The 23,261-nt window shown below is 41.4% G+C and overlaps 2 protein-coding genes across 4 annotated transcripts in view; one reads left to right on the top strand and one right to left on the bottom strand.

The window, feature by feature from the left end:
* The first annotated feature begins 59 nt into the window (after positions 1–59).
* Positions 60–19,056, top strand: LOC106577705 (NLR family CARD domain-containing protein 3-like). Its single transcript, XM_082964555.1, is given in 11 exon segments — positions 60–71; positions 1,319–1,500; positions 5,608–5,664; positions 14,356–14,440; positions 14,547–14,748; positions 14,939–15,790; positions 15,793–16,699; positions 16,818–16,979; positions 17,359–17,532; positions 17,704–17,750; positions 18,521–19,056. Coding segments are annotated over 11 exon segments (3,216 nt in total).
* A 343-nt stretch (positions 19,057–19,399) lies between these two features.
* The window catches only part of LOC106577584 (DENN domain-containing protein 4C), an 81,401-nt gene continuing 77,539 nt past the window's right edge, over positions 19,400–23,261 (bottom strand). For all 3 annotated transcript variants that reach the window (XM_014155754.3, XM_045701340.2, XM_014155755.3), the window contains 4 exons: positions 22,315–22,432; positions 21,922–22,075; positions 21,734–21,798; positions 19,400–21,563 (listed from right to left, as the gene is read on the bottom strand). In XM_014155754.3, the coding sequence (XP_014011229.1) occupies positions 21,427–21,563; positions 21,734–21,798; positions 21,922–22,075; positions 22,315–22,432 (474 nt within the window). In that variant the 3' untranslated portion in view covers positions 19,400–21,426. The remainder of the gene's footprint in view (positions 21,564–21,733; positions 21,799–21,921; positions 22,076–22,314; positions 22,433–23,261) is intronic.

Here is a 23,261-nt window from a genome sequence, read left to right as displayed (position 1 = left end):
ATGTTATGTATATCCACAGTGTGTACTCTGTCCTCCGACGTTTGGAACACTGGCTCATGATGACCTTACAGGTAAAGTGTCTGAGACTTGTCTAACTTTGATCTGGGTCATGTTCAGTAGGGCTCACTGTAGCAAAACCTTTTGGAACATAAAATTAAAATCTGTTCTAATTGGATAAGTTTCAATACTTTTTCTCCCAATTGAACACAACCCAGGTGAGTGACCATGGCAAGTTGTGCTCTTTGTATTGTAGGGACACACAGCAGCAGTGGTCATATTACCTGAACAAGGCCTCATGCTGTCTGGATCAGCTGACAAGACCATCTGGAATCCTGGATGTTTACAGGTGAAAGAAATCACCCATTAACCACAGTGACCTTTACAAATATTGTGGCAGTTCTGGGGCCAGATATCACTGAATATCTTTGTTAGACACACAAATATCGTACCCCCAAGACACGCTAACCATTACAATAACGGGAAGTTAGCATTTTTTGGGAGGGTATGATATTTGTCCTTCTGTAACTTCCTCACTAATCACGATTCATTCAGGATTATCTGTAATCATGGTACCATTCACATTAATGTAGAAGTGTTTTGAAACATTCTTATATACAATAAAAGTAACTCCTAAATGGCACAATACATTATTTGCCATTAATTTCTGGCACAAAATAATGATTTACCATTCATTTCTGGCACAAAATAATCTTAAACACAACTAAAACAAACAAATGTGTAGTCACAAGCTTGATGTAGTCATTGCGTGCTATGCATATGGGACCAAATACTAAACTTTTGACTAGTTTAATACACAAGTAAATTTGTCCCATTACTTTTGGTCCACTAAAATGAGGTACTATGTACAAAAAGTGCTGCAATTTCTAAACGGTTCACCGATGTGGATGAAAATAACCTCAAATTAAAGCTGACAGTCTGCACTTTGACCTCATTGTATCATTTCAAATCCAAAGTGCTGGATTACAGAGCCAAAACAACCAGAAATGTGTCACTGTCCCAATACATTTGGAGCTCACTGTATGTACTGGTATATCAACAGTCAGGTCAGAAATTATTGCCACCCTTGATAAAATGAGCAAAAAAGATTATAAAATAAATAATACAAATACTGAGCTATATTGTAGGCAACAAAACATGGGAAATGTGTATTTTATACACAATTGCTCAGAGAAAGAAATGTTGTTTTAACAAGAAATCATTCAAATTTATTGGCACCCCTGTTTTCAGTACCTCACCTTGCGATGATAATGACCCTTTTTCTAAAATGTTTTTATGAGATTGGACAACACATTGGCAGGGAGGCCGGGCCCTCCTATTCGCCCAACGGGAGGCTGTCCTGTCCCACGCCTCCGACCTCTGCTCTGTTTGCAACAAGAACATTCACATCGCCCTCGCGACTCTCGTTCTCAACTACGCCGGCTCACTCCACGGCCAGCCTGACCTGGAGGCCAAGGCCCAGTGTCTGCCGGTGGCCAGACAGTGCACCTTGTGCTGGTGCACCTTGTGCTGGGGACAATAAAAGGGCACTCTAAAATGCGCCGTTTTGTCACACAACACAATACCACAGCTATCTCAAATTTTGAGGGAGCGTGCAATTGGCATGCAGATTGCAGGAATGTCCACCAGAGCTTTTGACAGATAATTGAATGTTCATTTCTCTACCCTACGTTGTTTTAGAGAATTTGGCAATACGCTCAACCAGCCTGACAACCGCAGACCACGTGTATGGCGTCGTGTGGGCGGTTTGCTGATGTCAACGTTGTGAACAGAGTGCCCCACAACAAACACAATTGCATTTTATCGATGGAAATTTGAATGTACAGAGACACCGTGACAAGATCCTAAGGCCCATTGTCGTGCCATTCATCTGCCAACATAACCTCATGTTTCAGCATGATAATGCACGGCGCAAGGATCTGTACACAATTCCTGGAAGCAGAAAATGTCCCAGTTCTTCCATGGCCTGCATACTCACCAGACATGTCACCCATTGAGCGTCACCCATTTTGATAGACGTGTACAACGGCATGCTCCAGTTCCCGCCAATATCCAGCAACTTCACGCAGCCATTGAAGAAGAGTGGGACAACATTCCACAGGCCACAATCAACAGCCTGATGAACTCTATGCGAAGGAGATGTGTTGCACTGCATGAGACAAATGGAGGTTACGCCAGATACTGACTGGTTTTCTGATCTACGCCCATACTTTTATTTAGGGTTTCTGTTACCAACGGATGCATGTCTGAATTCCCAGTCTTGAAATCTGTAGATAAGGGCCTAATTAATGGATTTCAATTTACTGATTTCCTTATATGAACTTAGCAAAATCTTTTAAATTGTTGCATCTATTTTTGTTCAGTATACATACAGTGCCTTGAGAAAGTATTCATACCCATTGACTTACTCTACATTTTGTTGTGTTAAAGCCTGAATTCAAAATATGAGTCTTTCTGGGTAAGTTTCTAAGAACTTTCCACACCTGGATTGTGCAACATTTGCCCATTATTCTTTAAAAATGCTTAAAGCTCTGTCAAATTGGTTGTTGATCATTGCTAGACAACCATTTTTAGGTCTTGCCGTAGATTTCCAAGTCGTTTTCAGTCAAGACTGTAACTCGGCCACTCAGGAACATTCACTGTGTTCTTTGTAAGCAACACTAGTGTAGATTTGGCCTTGTGTTTTCCTGTATGATTTTGCCTTTGCTTAGCTCCATTCCGTTTCTTTTTTATCCTGAAAAACTCCCCAGTCCTTAATGATTACAAGCATACCCATAACATGATGCAACCACCACTATGCTTGAAAATATGGCGAGTGGTACTCCGTAATATGTTTGGGGCAAATCAAATATACACACTTTGTATTCAGGATAAAAAGTTAATTGCTTTGCCACATTTTTTGCAGTGTTACTTTAGTGCCTTGATGCATGTTTTAGAATATATTTTGTTCTGTACAAGCTTTCCTTTAACTGTCAATTAGGTTAGAATTGTGGAGTAACTACAATGTTGTTCCGTTTTTAGTTTTCTCCTATCACAGTCATTAAACTCTAACTGTTTTAAAGTCACCATTGGCCTCGTGAAATCCCTGAGCGGTTTCCTTCATCTCCGGCAACTGAGTTAGGAAGGACGCCTGTATCTTTGTAGTGACTGGGTATATTGATACACCATCCAAAGTGTAATTAGTAACTTCACCATGATCAAAGGGATATTCAATGTCTGCTTTTTTTATTAATACCCATCTACCAATAGGATGCCCTTTTGCGAGGCATTAGAAAACCTCCCTGGTCTTTGTCAGTGAATCTGTTTGAAATTCACTGCTCGACTGAGGGACCTTACAATTATGTGTGGATACAGAGATGAGGTCGTCATTGAACAATCATGTTAAACACTATTATTGCACACAGAGTGAGTCCATGCAAATTTTTACTCCTGAACGGCCAAAAAATTTATTCAGGCTGTAACACAACAAAATGTAGAATAAGTCAAAGGGCGTGAATACTTTCTGAAGGCAGTGTAGCTACAGTTGAAGTCGGAAGTTTACGTACACTTAGGTTGGAGTCATTAAAACTTGTTTTTCAACCACTCCACAAATTTTTTGTTAACAAACTATAGTTTTGGCAAGTCGGTTAGGACATCTACTTTGTGCATGACACAAGTCATTTTTTTCAACAATTGTTTACAGATTATTTCACTTATAATTCACTGTTTCGCAATTCCAATAGGTCAGAAGTTCACATACACTAAGTTGACTGTGCCTTTAAACAGCTTGGAAAATTCCAGAAAATGATGTCAAGGCTTTCGAAGCTTCTGATAGGCTAATTGACATAATTTGAGTCAATTGGAGGTGTACCTGTGGATGTATTTCAAGGCCTACCTTCAAACTCAGTGTCTCTTTGCTTGACATTATGGGAAAATCTAAATAAATCAGCCAAGACCTCAGAAAAAAATTGTAGACCTCCACAAGTCTGGTTCATCCTTGGGAGCAATTTCCAAATGCCTGAAGGTACCACGTTCATCTGTACAAACAATAGGTCGCAATTATAATCACCATGGGACCGCGCAGCCGTCATACCGCTCAGGAAGGAGACTCGTTCTGTCTCCTAGAGATGAACGTACTTTGGTGCGAAAAGTGCAAATCAATCCCAGAACAACAGCAAAGGACCTTGTGAAGATGCTGGGGGAAACAGGTACAAAAGTATCTATATCCACAGTAAAAACGAGTCCTATATCGACATAACCTGAAAGGCCGCTCAGCAAGGAAGAAGCCACTGCTCCAAAACCGCCATAAAAAAGCCAGACTACGGTTTGCAACTGCACATGGGGACAAAGATCGTACTTTCTGGAGAAATGTCCTCTGGTCTGATGAAACTAAAATAAAACTGTTTGGCCATAATGACCATCGTTATGTTTGGAGGAAAAAGGGGAAGGCTTGCAAGCTGAATAACACCATCCCAACTGTGAAGCACGGGGGTGGCAGCATCATGTTGTGGGGGTGCTTTGTTGCAGGAGGGACTGGTGCACTTCACAAAATAGATGGCATCATGAGGCAGGAAAATTATGTGGATATATTGAAGCAACATCTCACGACATCAGTCAGGAAGTTAAAGCTTGGTCGCAAATGGGTCTTCCAAATTGACAATGACCCCAAGCATACTTCCAAAGTTGTGGCAAAATGGCTTAAGGACAACAAAGTCATAGTATTGGAGTGGCCATCACAAAGCCCTGATCTCAATCCTATAGAAAAAGTGTGTGCAAGCAAGGAGGCCTACAAACCTGACACAGTTATACCAGCTCTGTCAGAAGGAATGGGCCAAAATTCATCCAACTTATTGTGGGAAGCTTGTGGAAGGCTACCCGAAACGTTTGATCCAAGTTAAACAATTTAAAGGCAGTGCTACCGAACACTCAATTAGTATATGTCAATTTCTGACCCACTGCGAATGTGATGAAAGAAATAAAAGCTGAAATAAATCTCACTCTACTATTATTCTGACATTTCAAATTTTTTAAATAGTGGTGATCCGAACTGACCTAAGACAGGGAATTTCTTCTAGGATTAAATGTCAGGAATTGTGAAAAACTGAGTTTAAATGTATTTGGCTAAGGTGTATGTAAACTTGCGACTTCAACTGTATTTATATTTAATTTATAGTAGATTTTGCTTGTCTTTATCAAGGGTGCCAGTAACTTTGGACCTGCCTGTATATATTCAATGAATAGAAACTTAGACATTACATCCACAGAAACACAATTTATAACATTTTTGACATGCGTTTTTCTGGATTTTTTTGTTGTTATTCTATCTCTCACTGTTCAAATAAACCTACCATTAAAATTATAGACAGATCATTTCTTTGTCAGTGGGCAAACGTACAAAATCAGCAGGGGATCAAATACTTTTTTCCCTCACTGTATGGTAACCTTACATACCGGGTATTATAAAGTGTCTGTTTCATTCTCAATAGCGCCTCTGTATATTAACGTTGCCCTTCCACCGGTGGGGCCCCTGGGGAATACAGGCTCTCTGAGGAGGTCCTGGAGAGCCTGAAGAAACTACTAGTGTCTTGTCTGTATTCCCCTGTGCCTCAGAGCAGCCCACCACAGAGCACATCAGCCTGCTCTGGAAGACCTCCCACTGGCCAGAAGGTAGGCTAACACACATCTTGGGCAGGATTTGGGTTTATCCCACTAGACTAGTGCAGAGGTGGGCAATTCTGATCCTGGTGAGCCGCAATGTTTCACCCGCACAAAAAGCTTATTTCTCTCAAATTTGTTTGCATCCCTGTTAGTGAGCATTTCTCTTTTGCCAAGATAATCCATCCACCTGACAGGTGTGGCATATCAAGAAGCTGATTTAACAGCATGATCATTACACAGGTGCACCTTGTGCTGGGGACAATAAGTCCACTCTTAAATGTGCAGTTATGCCACAGATGTCTCAAGTTTTGAGGGAGCGTGCAATTGGCATCCTGACTGCAGGAATGTCCACCAGAGCTGTTGCCAGAGAATTTCATTTTCATTTCTCAACCATAATGTAATTTTAGAGAATTGGGCAGTATGTACAACCGGCCTCACAACCGCAGACCACACCAACCCAGGACCTCTACATCCGGCTTCTTCACCTGCGGCATCATCTGAGATCAGCCACCAGGAAAGCTGATGAAACTGTGGGTTTGCATAACCAAAGAATTTCTGCTCAAATTGTCAGAAATCTTCTCAGGGAAGTTCATCTGCGTGCTCGTCTTCATCACCAAGGTCTTGACCTGGCTGTAGTTTGGCTTCAGTGAGCAAATTCTCACCTTCGATGGCCACAAGCACGCTGGAGAAGTGTGCTCTTCATGGATGAATCCCAGTTTCAACTGTACTGGGCAGATGACAGACACTTTGTATGGCGTTGTGTGGCTGAGTGGTTTGCTGATGTCAACGTTGTGAACAGAGTGCCCCATGCTGGCGGTGGGGTTATGGTATGGGCAGGCATAAGCTTCAGACATCCCAGGACCTACACATCCGGCTTCTTGACCTGCGGGATCATCTGGGTGGGGTGGGGGTAGGGCTGCGCAATATGGCCCAAAAATATCACAGTATTATAAAAACATTTAATGGTATGACTGTATTTGACAGTGTTTTATGTTTTTGAATAATAAAAGTTCAAAATTTGCTTCATGAATAGTGTGACAACACATACATTTTAAGTGATTTCAATGGGTCATTCCCTATTCTGAATGTTTTATACTGTTAATTTCTGTTCAATAAAAATGTTCAGCATTTTCATAATCTTCTGCATTTCCTGCACTCATTTGGGATCATTTCCACACTGCCACGTAGGGCTGCACAATATGGGCAAACAGTCTAGGGCTTATTTTTAACCAAATGTCTATGGCCTCTGGGTTGACTCTCAACCATAACAAATGTGATCTCATGGCAATTCATGTTAAAAAGGAAGTTAAATATTTAGGAATTGTTTTCACTAAAAACGTTTCAAATAGAGAATCTTTAAACATCGATAATAGGATTCATTTCATGAGAGTTTACGTGACACCCAGAATGCATTCTATAACGTCATTACAAAATAGCTTAGCATTAGCTCATCATTATCAGTACAACCTTTGTAAAGAACACTTGTGTAAAATACTTTTCTATCTATGCAAAATCAAATGAAACTTTATTTGTCATATGCGCCGAATACAACAAGTGTAGAACTTACCGTTAAATGCTTACTAACAAGCCCTTAACCAACAGTGCAGTTCAAGAAGAGTTTAAAAAATATTTACCAAAGACACTAAAGTAAAAAATTATAAAAAAGTAACACAAAATAATATCGAGGCTATATACAAGGGGTACCCTGAATGTGCGGGGGTCGAGGTAGTCGAGGTAATTTGTACATGTAGGTAGTGGTGAAGTAACTATACATAGATAATAAACAGCGAGTAGCAGCAGTGTACTATCAATGTAAACAGTCAGGTGGCCATTTGATTAATTCTTCAGCATTCTTATGGGCTGGGGGCTGTTAAAACCTCTTTGGGATAGTGGGCGGTATTTTCACGTCCGGATGAAAAGTGTGCCCAAAGTAAACTGCCTGCTACTCAGGCCCAGAAGCAAGGATATGCATATAATTGGTAGATTTGGATAGAAAACACTCTAAAGTTTCTAAAACGGTTAACATAATGTCTGTGAGTATAACAGAACTTATTTGGCAGGTGAAACCCCGAGGACAAACCATCCAGGGAAAAAAATTGAGTTCACTGTGTTTTCTATTAGTTTTCTATGGGAAACTGGATTTATGAGGCACCTGGTTGCAGTTCCTATGGCTTCCACTAGATGTCAACAGTCTTTAGAAATTGGTTGATGTTTTTCCTTTGAGAAATGAAGAAGTACGGCTATTCAGAATGAGTGTCAAGCCAAGTGGACTCTTTTGTTTGGGGCGCGTGACCTGTAGCTCGCTCCACATTGATTTCATCCGCTATTGAACACAGTATATTCCATCTTAAATTTTATTTGATTATTTACGTTTTAGGATACCTAAGGATGAATTAGGAAAGTTGGAAATGTTTGGACAAAGTTTACAGGTAACTTATTAGATAATTTGTAGTCATGTTGGGCGAGTTGGAACCGGTGTTTTTCTGAAGCAAACGCGCCAAATAAATGGACATTTTGGGGATATAAAAAGGAGTTTATCGAACAAAAGGACCATTTGTGATGTTTCTGGGACATATTGGAGTGCCAACAGAAGAAGATCTTCAAAGGTAAGGCCTGAATTATATCGTTATTTCTGACTTTCGTGTCGCACCTACTTGGTTGAAATATGATTTTCATGTGTTTGTATGGTGGGGTACTGTCCTCAGATAATCGCATGGTTTGCTTTCGCCGTAAAGCCTTGAAATCTGACACGGTGACTGGATTAACAAGAAGTTATGCTTTATTTTGGTGTATTGCACTTGTGATTTTATGAAAGAAAAATATTTCTAATTTAATTTGAATTTCGCGCTCTGCAATTTCACCGGATGTTGTCGAAATGTTGCTGCAAGGCAAACGCAGAGTTCCATTGGAAGTGGATTTACTTCTGGTGTACCAAAAAGGCATAAACTGTCCTGTTGCGTAACATTTTGGAACAGTGAGTGCATTCTGACATCACGAAAAATATAAATACTCACGATGGGGCGACAGTTAGATATATTTGGAACTTACGCTTGAAATGGTTTTGGGTAGATTAACCTCTTACATCAAGATGTTCCGCTAGCGGAATGCCTCGCCAATATCTAATGATAGAGCGTGGCGCGAATTACAAACTCTTCAAAAATCCAAAAGCTTCCATTTTTCAAACATATGACTATTTTACACCATTTAAAAAGACAAGACTCTCCTTTATCTAACCACATTGTCCGATTTCAAAAAGGCTTTACAACGAAAGCAAAACATTAGATTATGTCAGGAGAGTACCCAGCCAGAAATAATCACACACCCATTTTTCAAGCTAGCATATAATGTCACAAAAACCAAAACCACAGCTAAATGCAGCACTAACCTTTGATGATCTTCATCAGATGACACTCCAAGGACATTATGTTATACAATACATGCATGTTTTGTTCAATCAAGTTCATATTTATATCAAAAAACAGCTTTTTACATTAGCATGTGACGTTCAGAACTAGCATACCCACCGCAAACTTCCGGTGAATTTACTAAATTACTCACGATAAACGTTCACAAAAAACATAAAAATTATTTTAAGAATTATAGATACAGAACTCCTTTATGCAATCGCGGTGTCCAATTTTCAAATAGGTTTTCGGTGAAAGCACATTTTGCAATATTCTCAGTAGATAGCCCGGCCATCATGGCTAGCTATTTTGACACCCACCAAGTTTGGCACTCACCAAACTCAGATTTACTATAAGAAAAATTTGATTACCTTTGCTGTTCTTCGTCAGAATGCACTCCCAGGACTTCTACGTCAACACCCAATGTTGTTTTGGTTCCAAATAATCCATAGTTATATCCAAATAGCTGCGTTCTGTTCTTGCGTTCAAGACACTAACCGAAGGGTGGTGCGCCGGCGCATATCGTGACAAAAAATGTCAAAATATTCCATTACCGTACTTCGAAGCATGTCAAACGCTGTTTAAAATCAATTTTTATGCGATTTTTCTCATAAAATAGCGATAATATTCCGACCGGGAGACGTTGTTTTCGTTCAAAGACTGAAAGAAGAAAATGGTGTCTTCGCGCGCACCCGTGTCATTGTTCTCAGATCGACCACTATCCAAATGCGCTACTGTTTTCCGCCCAGGGACTGCAGAGTCATCATTCCCCGTTCTGGCGCCTTCTGAGAGCCTATGGGAGCCTTAGAAAATGTCACGTTACAGCAGAGATCCTCTGTTTTCCATAAAGAGGCTAAAGGTCAAGAAATGGTCAGAGAGGGCACATCCTGTATGGAATCTTCTCAGGTTTTGGCCTGCCATATGAGTTCTGTTATATTCACAGACACCATTCAAACAGTTTTAGAAACTTTAGGGTGTTTTCTATCCAAATAAAATAATGATATGCATATTCTAGTTTCTGGGCAGGAGTAATAACCAGATTAAATCGGGTACTTTTTTATCCGGCCGTGAAAATACTGCCCCCTATCCTAAACAGGTTAATTTATTCCAAAATGAAGGAGAAGCAAGAGAGAAAGTGTCATTTTTTTTTCACTTTCACTTACTTTGTTAGAAAATTCAGCAAGCTAGTTTAGCCTACTGAATCATCCTGCTCAGACAAAGGGATGTTATGTTAGCTTGCTGGCGATGACTGTTTAGCGGTTTGGCTTGGAAAGGTTTTTTCGCCCGGTCACATACAGCTGATATGTTGTGCGTTGAAGTCCACAAGTGAAGGGACAAGGTGAGAGGAGGAAAGTGCATAGATGCAAGAAGGAATAACAACTTGGCTGCTATGAAAGTGTTTACACTTGATCAGATTCATTCCACTGATTCTGTTGAAAAAGGTTTATTAAACGGAAGCAAATGGAACAAAACGGGGATAAACATACCTGAATTTCTCCAATAGAAACTCTCGTTTGCAACTGTTGTACTAATGATTACACCCTATATCAACTAGATGCAGGCACATTTGTCTCTCGACCTGTGTGCACCTACGCTGTAAACTGTCATTCATAGGCTAGGTTTGTTGTGTATAGGGAAAATATGACAATCATGTAGTGGCCTAAACCTATTGCTGTTATATTGAACTAGGTGAATGAAATATGAATGCCATGCTCATAAAGAAACCCCCCCCCCCCTTAAACGGCACTGACGGCAACTGACTGTAAAATTGTTGAAATTGTTGCACGTTGGGTTAATATTTTTATTCAGTGTAACCATTGATTTAACTACCGTCTTCCCTGTGGCTCAGTTGGTAGAGCATGGTGTTTGCAACGCCTGCATGGTGTGTGCAACGCCAGGGTTGTGGGTTCGATTCCCACGGGGGCCAGTACAAAAAAAAATGAATGAAATGTATGTATGTATTCACTACTGTAAGTCGCTCTGGATAAGAGCGTCTGCTAAATGACTAAAATGTAAATGTTAGTGATGAGTTTTGAGGGCACTATGGTGTTGAACGCTGAGCTGTAGTCAATGAATAGCATTCTCACATAGGTGTTCCCTTTGTCCAGGTGGGAAAGGGAAGTGTGGAGTGCAATAGAGATTGCATCATCTGTTTGGGCGGTATGCAAATTGGAGTGGATCTAAGGTTTCTGGAATAATGGTGTTGATGTGAGCGATGACTAGCCTTTCAAAGCACTTCATCGCTGCAGACATGAGTGCTTCGGGTCGGTAATCATTTAGGCAGGTTACCTTAGTGTTCTTTAGCACAGGGACTATGGTGGTCTGCTTGAAACATGTTGGTATTACAGACTCAGTCAGGGACAGGTTGAAAATGTCAGTAAAGACACTTGCCAGTTGGTCAGTGCATGCTCGGAGTTTGCGTCCTGGTAATCTGTCTGCCCCTGCGGCCTTGTGAATGTTGACCTTTTAAAGGTCTTACTCACAGTCGTCCGGAACAGCTGATGCTCTCATGCATGTTTCAGTGTTACTTGCCTCAAAGCAAGCATAGAAGTAATTTAGCTTGTCTGGTAGGCTCGTGTCACTGGGCAGCTCGCGGCTGTGCTTCCCTTTGTAGTACGTCCAACCGGCCTCACAAACACAGACCGCGTGTAACCACGCAAGCCCAGGACTTCTACATCCAGCTTCTTCACTTGTGGGATTGTCTGAGACCAGACAGCTGATGAAACTGGGTTTGCACGATTTAAGAATTTCTGCTCGTCGTCCTCATCAGGGTCTTGACCTGACTGCAGTTTGGCGTCGTAACCAACTTCAGTGGTCAATGTTCACCTTCAGTGGCTTGCTGGAGAAGTGTGCTCTTCACGGATAAATCCCGGTTTCATCTGTACCGGGCAGACAGCGTGTATGGCGTTATGTGGGTGAGTGGTTTGATGATGTCAATAGAGTGCCCCATGGTGGCGGTGGGCTTATGGTATGGGCAGGCATAAGCTACAGACAATGAACGCAATTGCAATGCAACGGACAATGAACACAATTATCGATGGCAATTTGAATGCACAGAGATGTATTTATTTTTACATTTTTATTTCACCTTTATTTAACCAGGTAGGCAAGTTGAGAACAAGTTCTCATTTACAAATGCAACCTGGCCAAGATGAAGCAAAGCAGTTCGACACATATAACAACACAGAGATACCGTGACGAGATCCTGAGGCCCATTTTTGGCCATTCATCCGCCGCTATCACTTCATGTTTCAGCATGGTAATGTACGGCCCAATGTCGCAAGGATCTGTACACACTTTTTGGAAGCTCAAAACCTCTGTTCTTCCATGGCCTGCATACTCTCCAGACATGTCACCCATTGAGCATGTTTTGCATGTTCTGGATCGAGATGCCGACAGCATGTTCCAGTTCCTGCCAAATTCCAGCAACTTTGCACAGCCATTGAAGACGAGTGGGACAACATTCCACAGGCAACCGTCAACAGCCTGATCAACTCTATGTGAAGGAGATGTGTTGCGTTGTATGAGGCAAATGCTGGTCACACCAGATACTGACTGGTTTTCTGATCCATACCTTTTTTTAAGGTATATGTGACCAACATATGCATATCTGTATTCCCAGTCATGTGAAATCCATAGATTAGGGCCTAATGAATTTATTTAAATTGTCTGATTTCCTTATGTGAACTGTAACCAGTGGAGGCTCCTCAGAGGAAGGGGAGGACCATCCTCCTCAGTGAATTTCATAACAATTTTAAATGTAAACTATACTAAATATAATCACGTTAAAGTAATTGATTAAAACACACTATTTTGCAAAGGTCTACTGTAGCCTCAACAGCACTCTGTAGGGCAGCACCATGGTGTAGCTGGAGGACAGCTAGCTTCCATCCTCCTCTGGGTACATTGACTTCAGTACAAAACTTAGGAGGCTCATGGTTCTCACCCCCTTCCACTGACTTACACAGTAATTGGTAGAGAAATTAACATTCAATTCCTTGATATTCCTGCAGTCAGCATGCCAATTGCACACTCCCTCAAATTTTGAGACATCTGTGGCATTGTGTTGTGACAAAACTGCACATTTTAGAGTGTCTTTTATTGTCTCTCGCACAAGGTGCACCTGTGTAATGATCATGCTGTTTAATCAGCTTCTTGATATGCCACACCTGTCAGGATTATCTCAGCAAAATAAAACAAATTAATTAACAGGGATGTAAACAAATTTGTCACAAAATCTGAGAGAAATAAGCTTTTTGTGTGTACAGAAAAGTTTGGGGATCACTTTACATATTGCATTTATTTTTTTGTTCAGTATATAAAACATGTCTTTGACACTTGGCAAAATGTGTAACATTAACGGGGGCTGTTAACTTCAATCACACAGACTAATGGTTGAAGAAAGATGTATAGATGATTCCAATGGTACAACCCAGAAGTCTGTAGCTCAAACACATGATGTTTAAAAGGGGATAGAACTCTAAATCACGCCAGCGTGACTCATTGGGTTAAAAGTCTTATTGAAACATTTAGTGGAAGTTATTCAAAAATCTCCAAATAACTTATTTCCTTTCGCAGAACGTTAATAAAACCTCCCAGGAAAACTTTCAAGGAACCATAGTGAAACATTCTCAGAACCTCCCTGCAACGTAAACATTTACGTTCTTAGAACGTGCAATATTTTCACCTCCTTTCTCAGAACGTTTCTAAAAGTTTTTGCTGTACCAGTCAGGAAACTTATGGCTTCGTTCCCAGAACCAAAGGGAAACCAAAAATGTAAATTCCCACAACTTCCAAAGAACCAAATGTGCTAGCTGGGACTAAACGTACTTTATTTCGTTCTGTACATGAAGACTTAAGCGCGTAAGTGCTTTTATCATCACTCACAACAAAGTCAGTTTGATGGAAACACCTTCCCACCTGGTGGGATATATATATTTTTTCTATTCTTTAGAATATTTGCATGAAAATCTGTCGCCAATTGGATGGAACCTAGTTAGTGTTACAAAAGGAAACTGAATCTGATGGTTTAATCAACCTAAAAAAAAAAGTTTACTTTTAATGTAGGCTTAATCACTCACTGTGCCCTTTTGACAGAGTCCAGCAGAAGAGACCAGAGTTACCTGCACCAAGCATTTTGTCTTTCAAAAGTGACCAATCGATAGACAGGACAATTATGTTCAGAAAAGAAGCCATCTCTTCTGACCAAGAGTAAGAACTTTTTGCACCTTTTTTGAACTATCACTACCTTTTCATAGTGAAGGCAAGTTGATGTTATCTTGTGTTTTTTTCACAGAGATCAGAAGAATATATCAGAATCAGAGAATGACAGTGAACAGTCTGCCCAGAATAATGACATGGACCTGTCCTCCATATTCAAGGTATACTGTCATTGCTGTTATTCATGCTGCTATTCAGTTTGTGACACAATCTTTATTTTTTATCAAGGTCACATCTGTAAATGTTAATTTACTTTGTGTATTTCAGTTGCTTGAAGACAATGTCAATACTTTTATGAAGACTGAGTTGAATAGGTTTAATAAGCTTCTGAGTCTGGAGAAGTATGAGGAAGTGGTGGGAACAGATTCTGAGAAGCAGGACAGCAGCGCCAGAGAGGGGGCTCTGAAGATCACACTGCACATGCTGAGGAAGATGAACCAAGAAGAACTTGCTAGCTCACTGGAAAAAAGTAAGACCTCACTGTCTTCACTTTTTAATTCTTCATGTTACCCTCTTAGTGGAACGACCAAAATATATTAATTAAATGATCTGATACTATCTGTGTAAAGGAGTCATACAAAAAGTGATAAAGAACCATTCTCACATAGATTTAATGTCAGATTAATAACGTTATTTTCTGGGTTATTAGTTTTTTTTAGGTGAGCTAGCAGTGTGCCAAAGGAAACAAAAAGCCAATCTGAAGAAAAGAAGCAAATATGTATTTGAGGGAATAGCTAAGCAGGGGAACCCAACTCTTCTCAGTAACATATACACAGAGCTGTACATCACAGAGGGTAGAAGTGGAGAGGTCAATAATGAACATGAGGTGAGACAGATTGAGATAGCATCCAGGAGACGAGCAACACAAGATATACCAATCAAATGCAATGACATCTTCAAACTCTTACCTGGACAAGACAAACCGATCAGAACTGTGCTGACAAAGGGAATTGCTGGCATTGGAAAAACAATCTCTGTGCAGAAGTTCATTCTGGACTGGGCTGAAGGAAAAGCAAATCAAGATATTCAACTCATAATTCCACTGCCATTTCGTGAGCTGAATTTGATGGAGGAGAAGTACAGCTTGATGGAACTTCTTCAATACTTCTTGTTGGAAACCAAAACATCAGGCATCTCCAACTATGACAAATACAAAGTCATGTTTATCTTTGACGGTCTGGATGAGTGTCGACTTCCTCTAGACTTCCAGAACAATAAGAACTGCTGTGATGTCACAGAGTCAACCTCAGTGGATGTGCTGCTGACCAACCTCATCATGGGGAATATGCTTCCCTCAGCTCAACTCTGGATAACCTCCCGACCAGCAGCAGCCAACCGCATCCCCCCTACGTGTGTTGAGCAGGTGACGGAAGTACGAGGGTTTGATGACCCACAGAAGGAGGAGTACTTCAAGAAAAAATTCTGTGACGAGAACCTGGCTGGCAAAATCATCACGCACCTGAAGAAATCTAGGAGCCTCCACATTATGTGCCACATACCCATCTTCTGGATAACATTTTGTCTGAAGCAAAGAAACGAGAAATGCCAAAGACTCAAACTGAAATGTACACACACTACCTGACGTTCCTGACTAAACAGATGGACCTGAAGTACCATGGAGAACATGAGATGAATCAGCAAAGGAATGAGAAAACCATCCTGTCACTTGGAAAGCTGGCTTTTCAACAACTGGAAAAAGGCAATCTGATTTTCTATGAGGAAGACCTGAGAGAGTGTGGCATTGATGTCAAAGAAGCCTTAGAATACTCAGGAGTGTGCACACACATCTTCAGAGAAGAGTTTGGATTGTACCAAAAGAAGGTGTACTGCTTTGTGCATCTGAGCATTCAGGAGTTTCTTGCTGCTTTGTATGTTTTTCTCATCTTCAGCGACAACAGTGACAATCTGATGGTAGAAGAACCTCCCAGTTCAAAGAAACCACTGCTCACCCACATGCCAACAAGCATCCTCCACAAGAGTGCAGTGGATAAGGCCTTACAAAGCAAGAACGGACACCTGGATCTATTCCTTCGCTTCCTACTTGGTCTCTCACAGGAGTCCAATCAGATTCTCCTGCAAGGTTTATTGACGCAGACCAATATCAGGCCACAATCCAACAAGGAGACAGCCAAGTACATCAAGGAGAAAATCAGAGAAAACCTTTCTCCAGAGAGATGCATTAACCTGTTCCACTGTCTGATTGAGCTGAATGACCATTCCCCAGTGGAGGAGATCCAAAGCTCCCTGAGCTCAGGAAGTCTCTCAGAAGCCAAACTATCACCTGCACAGTGGTCAGCCCTTGTCTTTGTGTTGTTGACTTCAGAAGAGGAGCTGGATGTGTTTGACCTGAAGAAATACTCCAGATCAGAGGAAGGTCTTCGGAGGCTGCTGCCAGTGGTCAAAGCCTCCAGAAAAGCTATGTAAGAACTTGAATACTTTGCCTATTTTACAAACAAAAACAATACACTATAAATGCATTCACTTATGTGTTCATACTGGTCAGCTCTTGACTATGCTGTATTTCAACATTTTCTTAAGGTTGAATGGATGCAATCTCACAGAGAAATGCTGTGAAGCATTGGCTTCAGCTCTCAGCTCAAACTCCTCACAGCTGAGAGAGCTGGATCTGAGCGACAATGACCTGCAGGATTCAGGAGTGAAGCTGCTCTCTGTTGGACTGAAGAATCCACAATGTAATAGGTTTCCCCTCAAAAGTAGCCTACTCAAAAAAACCTTGAACGACAACTACTCTGATTAAGTATTGCTCTCTCATAACCGAATAAAATAGTATTAAAATAGTATATATAAAGTAGGACATTGGGGTCAAAGAGTATATGTGATTCTTGAGAAAATTAACTTGCCATATTAGTGAGTCCATGTCTAGAGTAAGGTCTGGATTCAGTTTGTAACACAGAAGTATAGAGGAAGATCCTCGTTAAAATGTAACGGTAATTTCCGATTGCGCCGACATATGCATCATTTACCGTAAATGCGGTCTCCGCGAACGTGGGATCATTGCCTTTACATTTCAATCGAGCTAACGTGGATGTTCCGCAATATGGAAATCTTTGCACTGCAGGTTGCCATTCTGTGGAGTCACGATGGAAGGCTGTGCTTCTCTGGCCTCTGCTCTGAAGTCAAACCCCTCATGCCTGAAAGAACTGGATCTGAGCTACAACAACCCAGGAGAGCCAGGAGTGAAACTGCTCTCTACTTTACTAGAGGACCCACTCTATAATCTTGGGAAACTCAGGTAGGAAACAGACCATCTGGTAACTACAAATGTAGAAACCATTATAACTTATCTATGCTGTCAGTGTGACAATTGTGTGGCCTTTCTGCACACAGGCACGCTATGGCTATGAAGGGGCTGTAGATTGTGTATATCACTCAAACACTATCTAATCTTCTGCTTCTTCTTTAGTGTTGAACATGATGCAGAATGCTGGTTAAAAGCTGGCCTGAAGAACTGTAAGTCAAGAATGTTCTGATTAATAAACCTAAATTCTGAAAACAAATATAAACCCAACATGTAAAGTGTTGGTCCCATGTTTCACGAGCTGAAATAAAAAAATCCCAGAAATGTTCCTTAGGCACAAAAAGCTTATTTCTCACAAATTTGTTTACCTCACCATTAGTGAGCATTTCTCCTTTGCCAAGATAATACATCCACCTGTCAGGTGTACAATATCAAGAAGCTGATTAAACATGATCGGTACACCTTATGCTGGGGACAATAAAAGGGCACTAAAATGTGCAGTTTTGCCACAGACATCGTTTTTAGGGAGCGTGCAATTGGCATGCTGACTGCAGGAATGTCCACCAGAGCGTTTAATACTAAGTTCTCTACCATAAGCCGCTTCCAACGTCGTTTTAGAGAATTTGGCAGTACGTCCAATGTGTAAACACAGCAGTCCAGGACTTCCACATCTGTGGTATCACCCGAGACCAGCTGATGAAACTGAGGAGCATTTCTGTCTGTAATAAAGCCCTTTCGTGGGGGAAAAACTCATTCTAATTCATTGGGCCTGGCGTGGACCTATGACCTCTCAGGCCCACACGTGAAATCCATAGATTAAGGCCTAATGAATTTATTTCAATTGACTGATTTCCTTATATGAACTGTAACTCAGTAAAAACGTTAATTGTGGCATGTTTATATTTTATCAGTATATATAATTTAAATGGATATGAATAGAAATATTTGTATTTTTTTGTTTCTCGTCTGTCATTCCTATTAGATGCCCGTGAGCTGACACTGGACCAAAACACGGCACACAGAGAGCTCTCTCTGTCTGAGAGAAGAGTCACCCGAGGAGAAATGCAACCATATCCTGATCACCCAGACAGGTTTGAGCGCCCTGCACAGGTGTTATGCACAGAGGGCCTGACTGGACGCTGTTACTGGGAGGTGGAAGTGGAGGGGAACAAGTATTCAACTTATATAGGAGTAGCATACAAAGAGATCAGCAGGAGAGGAAGGCACTACGACCTCCTCCTTGGACACAATGACAAGTCTTGGAGTCTGCGTTATGCTGATGACCAATACATGGCCTGGCACAATATGGTGAGCACTGTCATACCTGTCCCCTCTGTCCACTCCAACAAACTGGGACTGTATCTGTACTGGTCAGCTGGCACTCTGTCCTTTTACAGTGTCTCCTGTAGCACATTGACCCATCTTCATACATTCCACACAAAGTTCTCTGAGCCTGTCTATCCAGCCTTTAGGGTTTGGGCTAATGGCACGTCAGTGTCCCTTTGCAAAATAGAATAGCATCCTGTGCCAGGCGGAGTAGAAGAACTTGTAAGATGTGTTTCTCTATTATTGGCAGACCACAGAGGGAACTGAGTAAATGTTAAATATTCCGATACAGTTTATGATCTTGTACTTTATATTTTATTGAGCGATTGCTGTAAGAGAGCTATGATGATAATCCTCAATGTGTGAAGCTAAAATGCATTTAACTATTTTAAATCATTCATTCTTCAGGAACTTTTCCAGAATTGTGTTGGTATGGCAAAAAGTACTCCCTTAATGCAATGTTGAAGAGTAGGTGAGTAATTGTCCCCAAACCCATGCTTTGACTACTGTATAAAAATGCATCACTACTGGCAGGTTTTGTTTTGAATCAGGTCACAACTCATTTATTGCAGTACAATAGTGTATAGACATTCACATGCATTCCACAGGACGGCTGATTGAACCATTTTGTACATCCGCAGCTTTTAGCCAACAGGAAATGCTCAAATGTCATGATGGAATCGCTTCGATATAAGAAGTTAGTTATCAAATGTATAACACCACTGTGATTGGCTTGATACATGTTCTGTAGTCCATATGTTATAATAATAAACTGTTGGATGGAGGTTTTAGATTTTGTCATCACATTTTCTGTTTTGTAAAGAAATGGGTGGTAAATGAAATGTTCCGCGGTGGTAAAGTTTGACCTTGAAGATGTTGGAACAGATGATCCCTATTGGGGTTAAATCACATAATAATCTAAGCAGTGCAATCTGACATAGAGAGTATTCACACTTCTGTGGAACTCTCCCATTTGTATCTAGAAAGGAGCACCTCTAACCATTGTCCTACAACGTGGTGTGTAGAGACGTTGTAGCAGGAGTTGTGATACTTTATGTAATGTCATCTGGGTTCGTATTCTTAGAGTAGGAGTGCTGAGCTAGGATAAGTTTTGCCTTTCAAATAATAAAGATTATGTAGACCTGATCCTAGGTCAGCGCCCAGTGCATATTTATCCAGTTTAAATACGCCCTTTATGTGCTGTGTAAAGTCTCTTCCGCTGTTCAATGTCAAAATTCCATTCACAATAAAAGGAAAACAAGAGACGGGACAAAATGAATTAAGGCAGACCACACTAATATGGAAACCGTAAAAAGCTAGCTTATCCAAAGCAAACAGTATTTTCCTTAACTACAATGCTTCATGATGGTTAAGCTTTCAAAGGGAGGGATATTTCTATGTCAGTCAGATATACTGTCTATATATTATGGAGTAACCCAAGCATGTACACAAGCAGATTTTTAATCACATGAAAGCATATATTACCATAATAGTTGAACTGTATGTTTGCAGTTAAAAATGAAATGGTTAAAAACATTACACGTCGGACTGACTGTCTTGTCACTACTACTGAGGCACCGGAGTAACTTACCATGGTTTCTTTCCCTGTGACAGAACGGCTCTCGTCTTTTGCTCAAGGCATGGAGCGAGAAGGAAAGAGCTGCACTTCAGTAGTTTGGCATCTCAGTTCCCTTCCTATTCATGGTTACGTTTAATTTTTAGCCCCAAAATGGCTGGTGGCTAAACCTGAAACATTCTAGGTTGAGTATGCTGCGACGGATTCCTTTTCTCTCCCATTGGGATGTCTATGTTGTAAGAATAAAACATTTAGTTCAGGCTTTTCTTTTAAGACACGTTTGCAGGGTTCTGGAATGTTCTCGAACTGATCTCCAACACTTATTTACACACAAAACGAGAGAAATCTAATTCTCAAAAATGAATTGCATTCCAAGACAAACACCCACAATAACATTAGTGAAGACTGAATCTGTAGAAATCATTATCGGCATCCCCCATGTAGAAAAATATATACAAAAAAGACAACGACTGGTAAAGCTACCGTTTCTAAAAGTGCACATCAATGACAGTGACGATCAGTATTCTGTCCATGGGTAAATCGTCTACTAGAATACTACAAAGTGGTTCTAGGGCCAGGGGTGTTGGGGTCAGACCCTGGGGCTATAGGACAGAGATGGAGCAAGGCCACTCAGGACTGGGCAGTGAGAGACACGCATACTCGATCATGAAAGGGACTAACTAACACTGTACAAGCGTCATTCATTCTCACCACACACCATTTTATAAACAAGGCTCTCTTTTCCTGACCTTCCAGAGTATTTACATAAATAACAATGAGTTGCCCGCGGGAAAAGCTGCAAGAAGCAGAAACAACAACAAAAGGGACTTTCGGGATAAAAAGTACCATCTTTGGGTGATATGAAGGTGCAAAAATTCTCCCTTACACCCTCACCCATCAAGTTCCTTTCCCCCTTTCTCTTGTCTGCTTCTCTCCAGTGTGAGTGAGGTCCTCAGGCCGTCCGGCAGATGGCAGCAGTGGCCAAATCAGATGACTGGAGCACCGAAGCACTTCAGGCACCACTGGATGTTGGTGTTGGGTGGCCGGTCGATCTTGTGCAGGGCCTTGAGTTGCTCTGGGCTCAGCTCATCAAAGGCCAGGCGGTATTCACGGTCAAAAGCCTCTGTTGGGGAGACAAAAATACAGAATCATTTAGCTCATCAAACTCAGGATAGAAAAGCACATAGTAGTTGTGGTAACTATAGCCATCAGAACAAGACACTGGATGATTGGAATTACCCAAATCCAAGTCTTGGTTTAAAAAAGACTGGTTGTGTCATGCAGTTCACTCACCGACGTCAATGTTCTCCCGTCCCAATGCCACCAGGGCCAGGAAGAGGATCTCCCTATAGATTCCCCTGATAAGAGACCAATAAATAGATCAAAATCTGAAGTTTACAATAGAGAAGTTCACACCAAACCTTGACATTAGCTCACAAATAAAATGTATCACCCCCACATATAAGCTTTAGAGGACTGACCTTTGGCGTTTGACCTCTGGGTTCCTCTTGACCTCCCGGAGAAGCAGGTTGATGGGGCCGTAGACGTCGTTGGTCTGGATGCTGCGGACGATGCTGTTCAAGATGGTCCGTGTCTCCTGGTAGTCCGTGGGGGCCAGGGTGCCCTTCTTCTCCACTGGGAAACAGAGATGGTTCAGTACTCAGTCACTATTCAGTACATTAGAATAATTGGTTTTATGTATATGGCTCTTTTCATTAGCTGTTATCTCAAACTGTGTTCCATTAACAAATATGAGCAGGACATGCATGTTAAAAAGGCAATACAGAGACACAGACAGACTGCTCAGTGCTCTGAGGATGATTGCTCGATTAGATGCATGAGAGCTATGTATGTGTGAGAGAGTGTGTAGTCACTCAGGGTCCTCCAGCTCTGGTAGAGGGGATCCCCAGGTTCCTGGTGCAGATTGATGTTGTCCCACAGCAGCTGAACATACACCTGTTTACTGTCTTGAGACAGGGATGTCTGGGGGAGCTGTGGACATAGTGAATGGAAAATACACACACACAGTTATCTACTGTTGCACTGCTTTAAAGGTCCTGAACAGTCATTCTGAAAAGTACTTTCTCTCTCATGGCTGTGTTGACATGACAACTGCATCAGAGTTTTGAACGATCCCCCCCTTTTGTTCCATGCTGGCTGAAAACCTAGTTAGTCAGTAACTAGCTAACACCAGACCCGGATGAAAACCTAGCTAGTCAGTAACTAGCTAACACCAGACACAGATGAAAACCTAGCTAGTCAGTAACTAGCTAACACCAGACCCGGATGAAAACCTAGCTAGTCAGTAACTAGCTAACACCAGACCCGGATGAAAACCTAGCTAGTCAGTAACTAGCTAACACCAGACCCGGATGAAAACCTAGCTAGTCAGTAACTAGCTAACACCAGACCCAGATGAAAACCTAGCTAGTCAGTAACTAGCTAACACCAGACCCAGATGAAAACCTAGCTAGTCAGTACACCAGCCCAGAGCCGCAGCAGTCCCGACCCAGAGAACCTAGCTAGTCAGTAACTAGCTAACACCAGACCCGGATGAAGACCTAGCTAGTTAGTAACTAGCGAACACCAGACCCAGATGAAGACCTAGCTAGTCAGTAACTAGCTAACACCAGACACAGATGAAAACCTAGCTAGTCAGTAACTAGCTAACACCAGACACGGATGAAAGGGGAAACATATGTGTCTTTGCCATAGATGAATAGGGTATACTATACATTATTTTTGCTGACACCCTACCGTCAAATTTTGGCACCAGTAGAGTAACTATCTAGCTAGCTATAAAACACCATGTCTTCTCCGA

This window comes from Salmo salar, chromosome 18 (genome assembly GCF_965601325.2).
Source record: "Salmo salar chromosome 18, fSalSal1, whole genome shotgun sequence".
Taxonomy (NCBI): Eukaryota; Metazoa; Chordata; class Actinopteri; order Salmoniformes; family Salmonidae; genus Salmo; species Salmo salar.
This window is presented reverse-complemented; position numbering and strand designations above follow the sequence as displayed.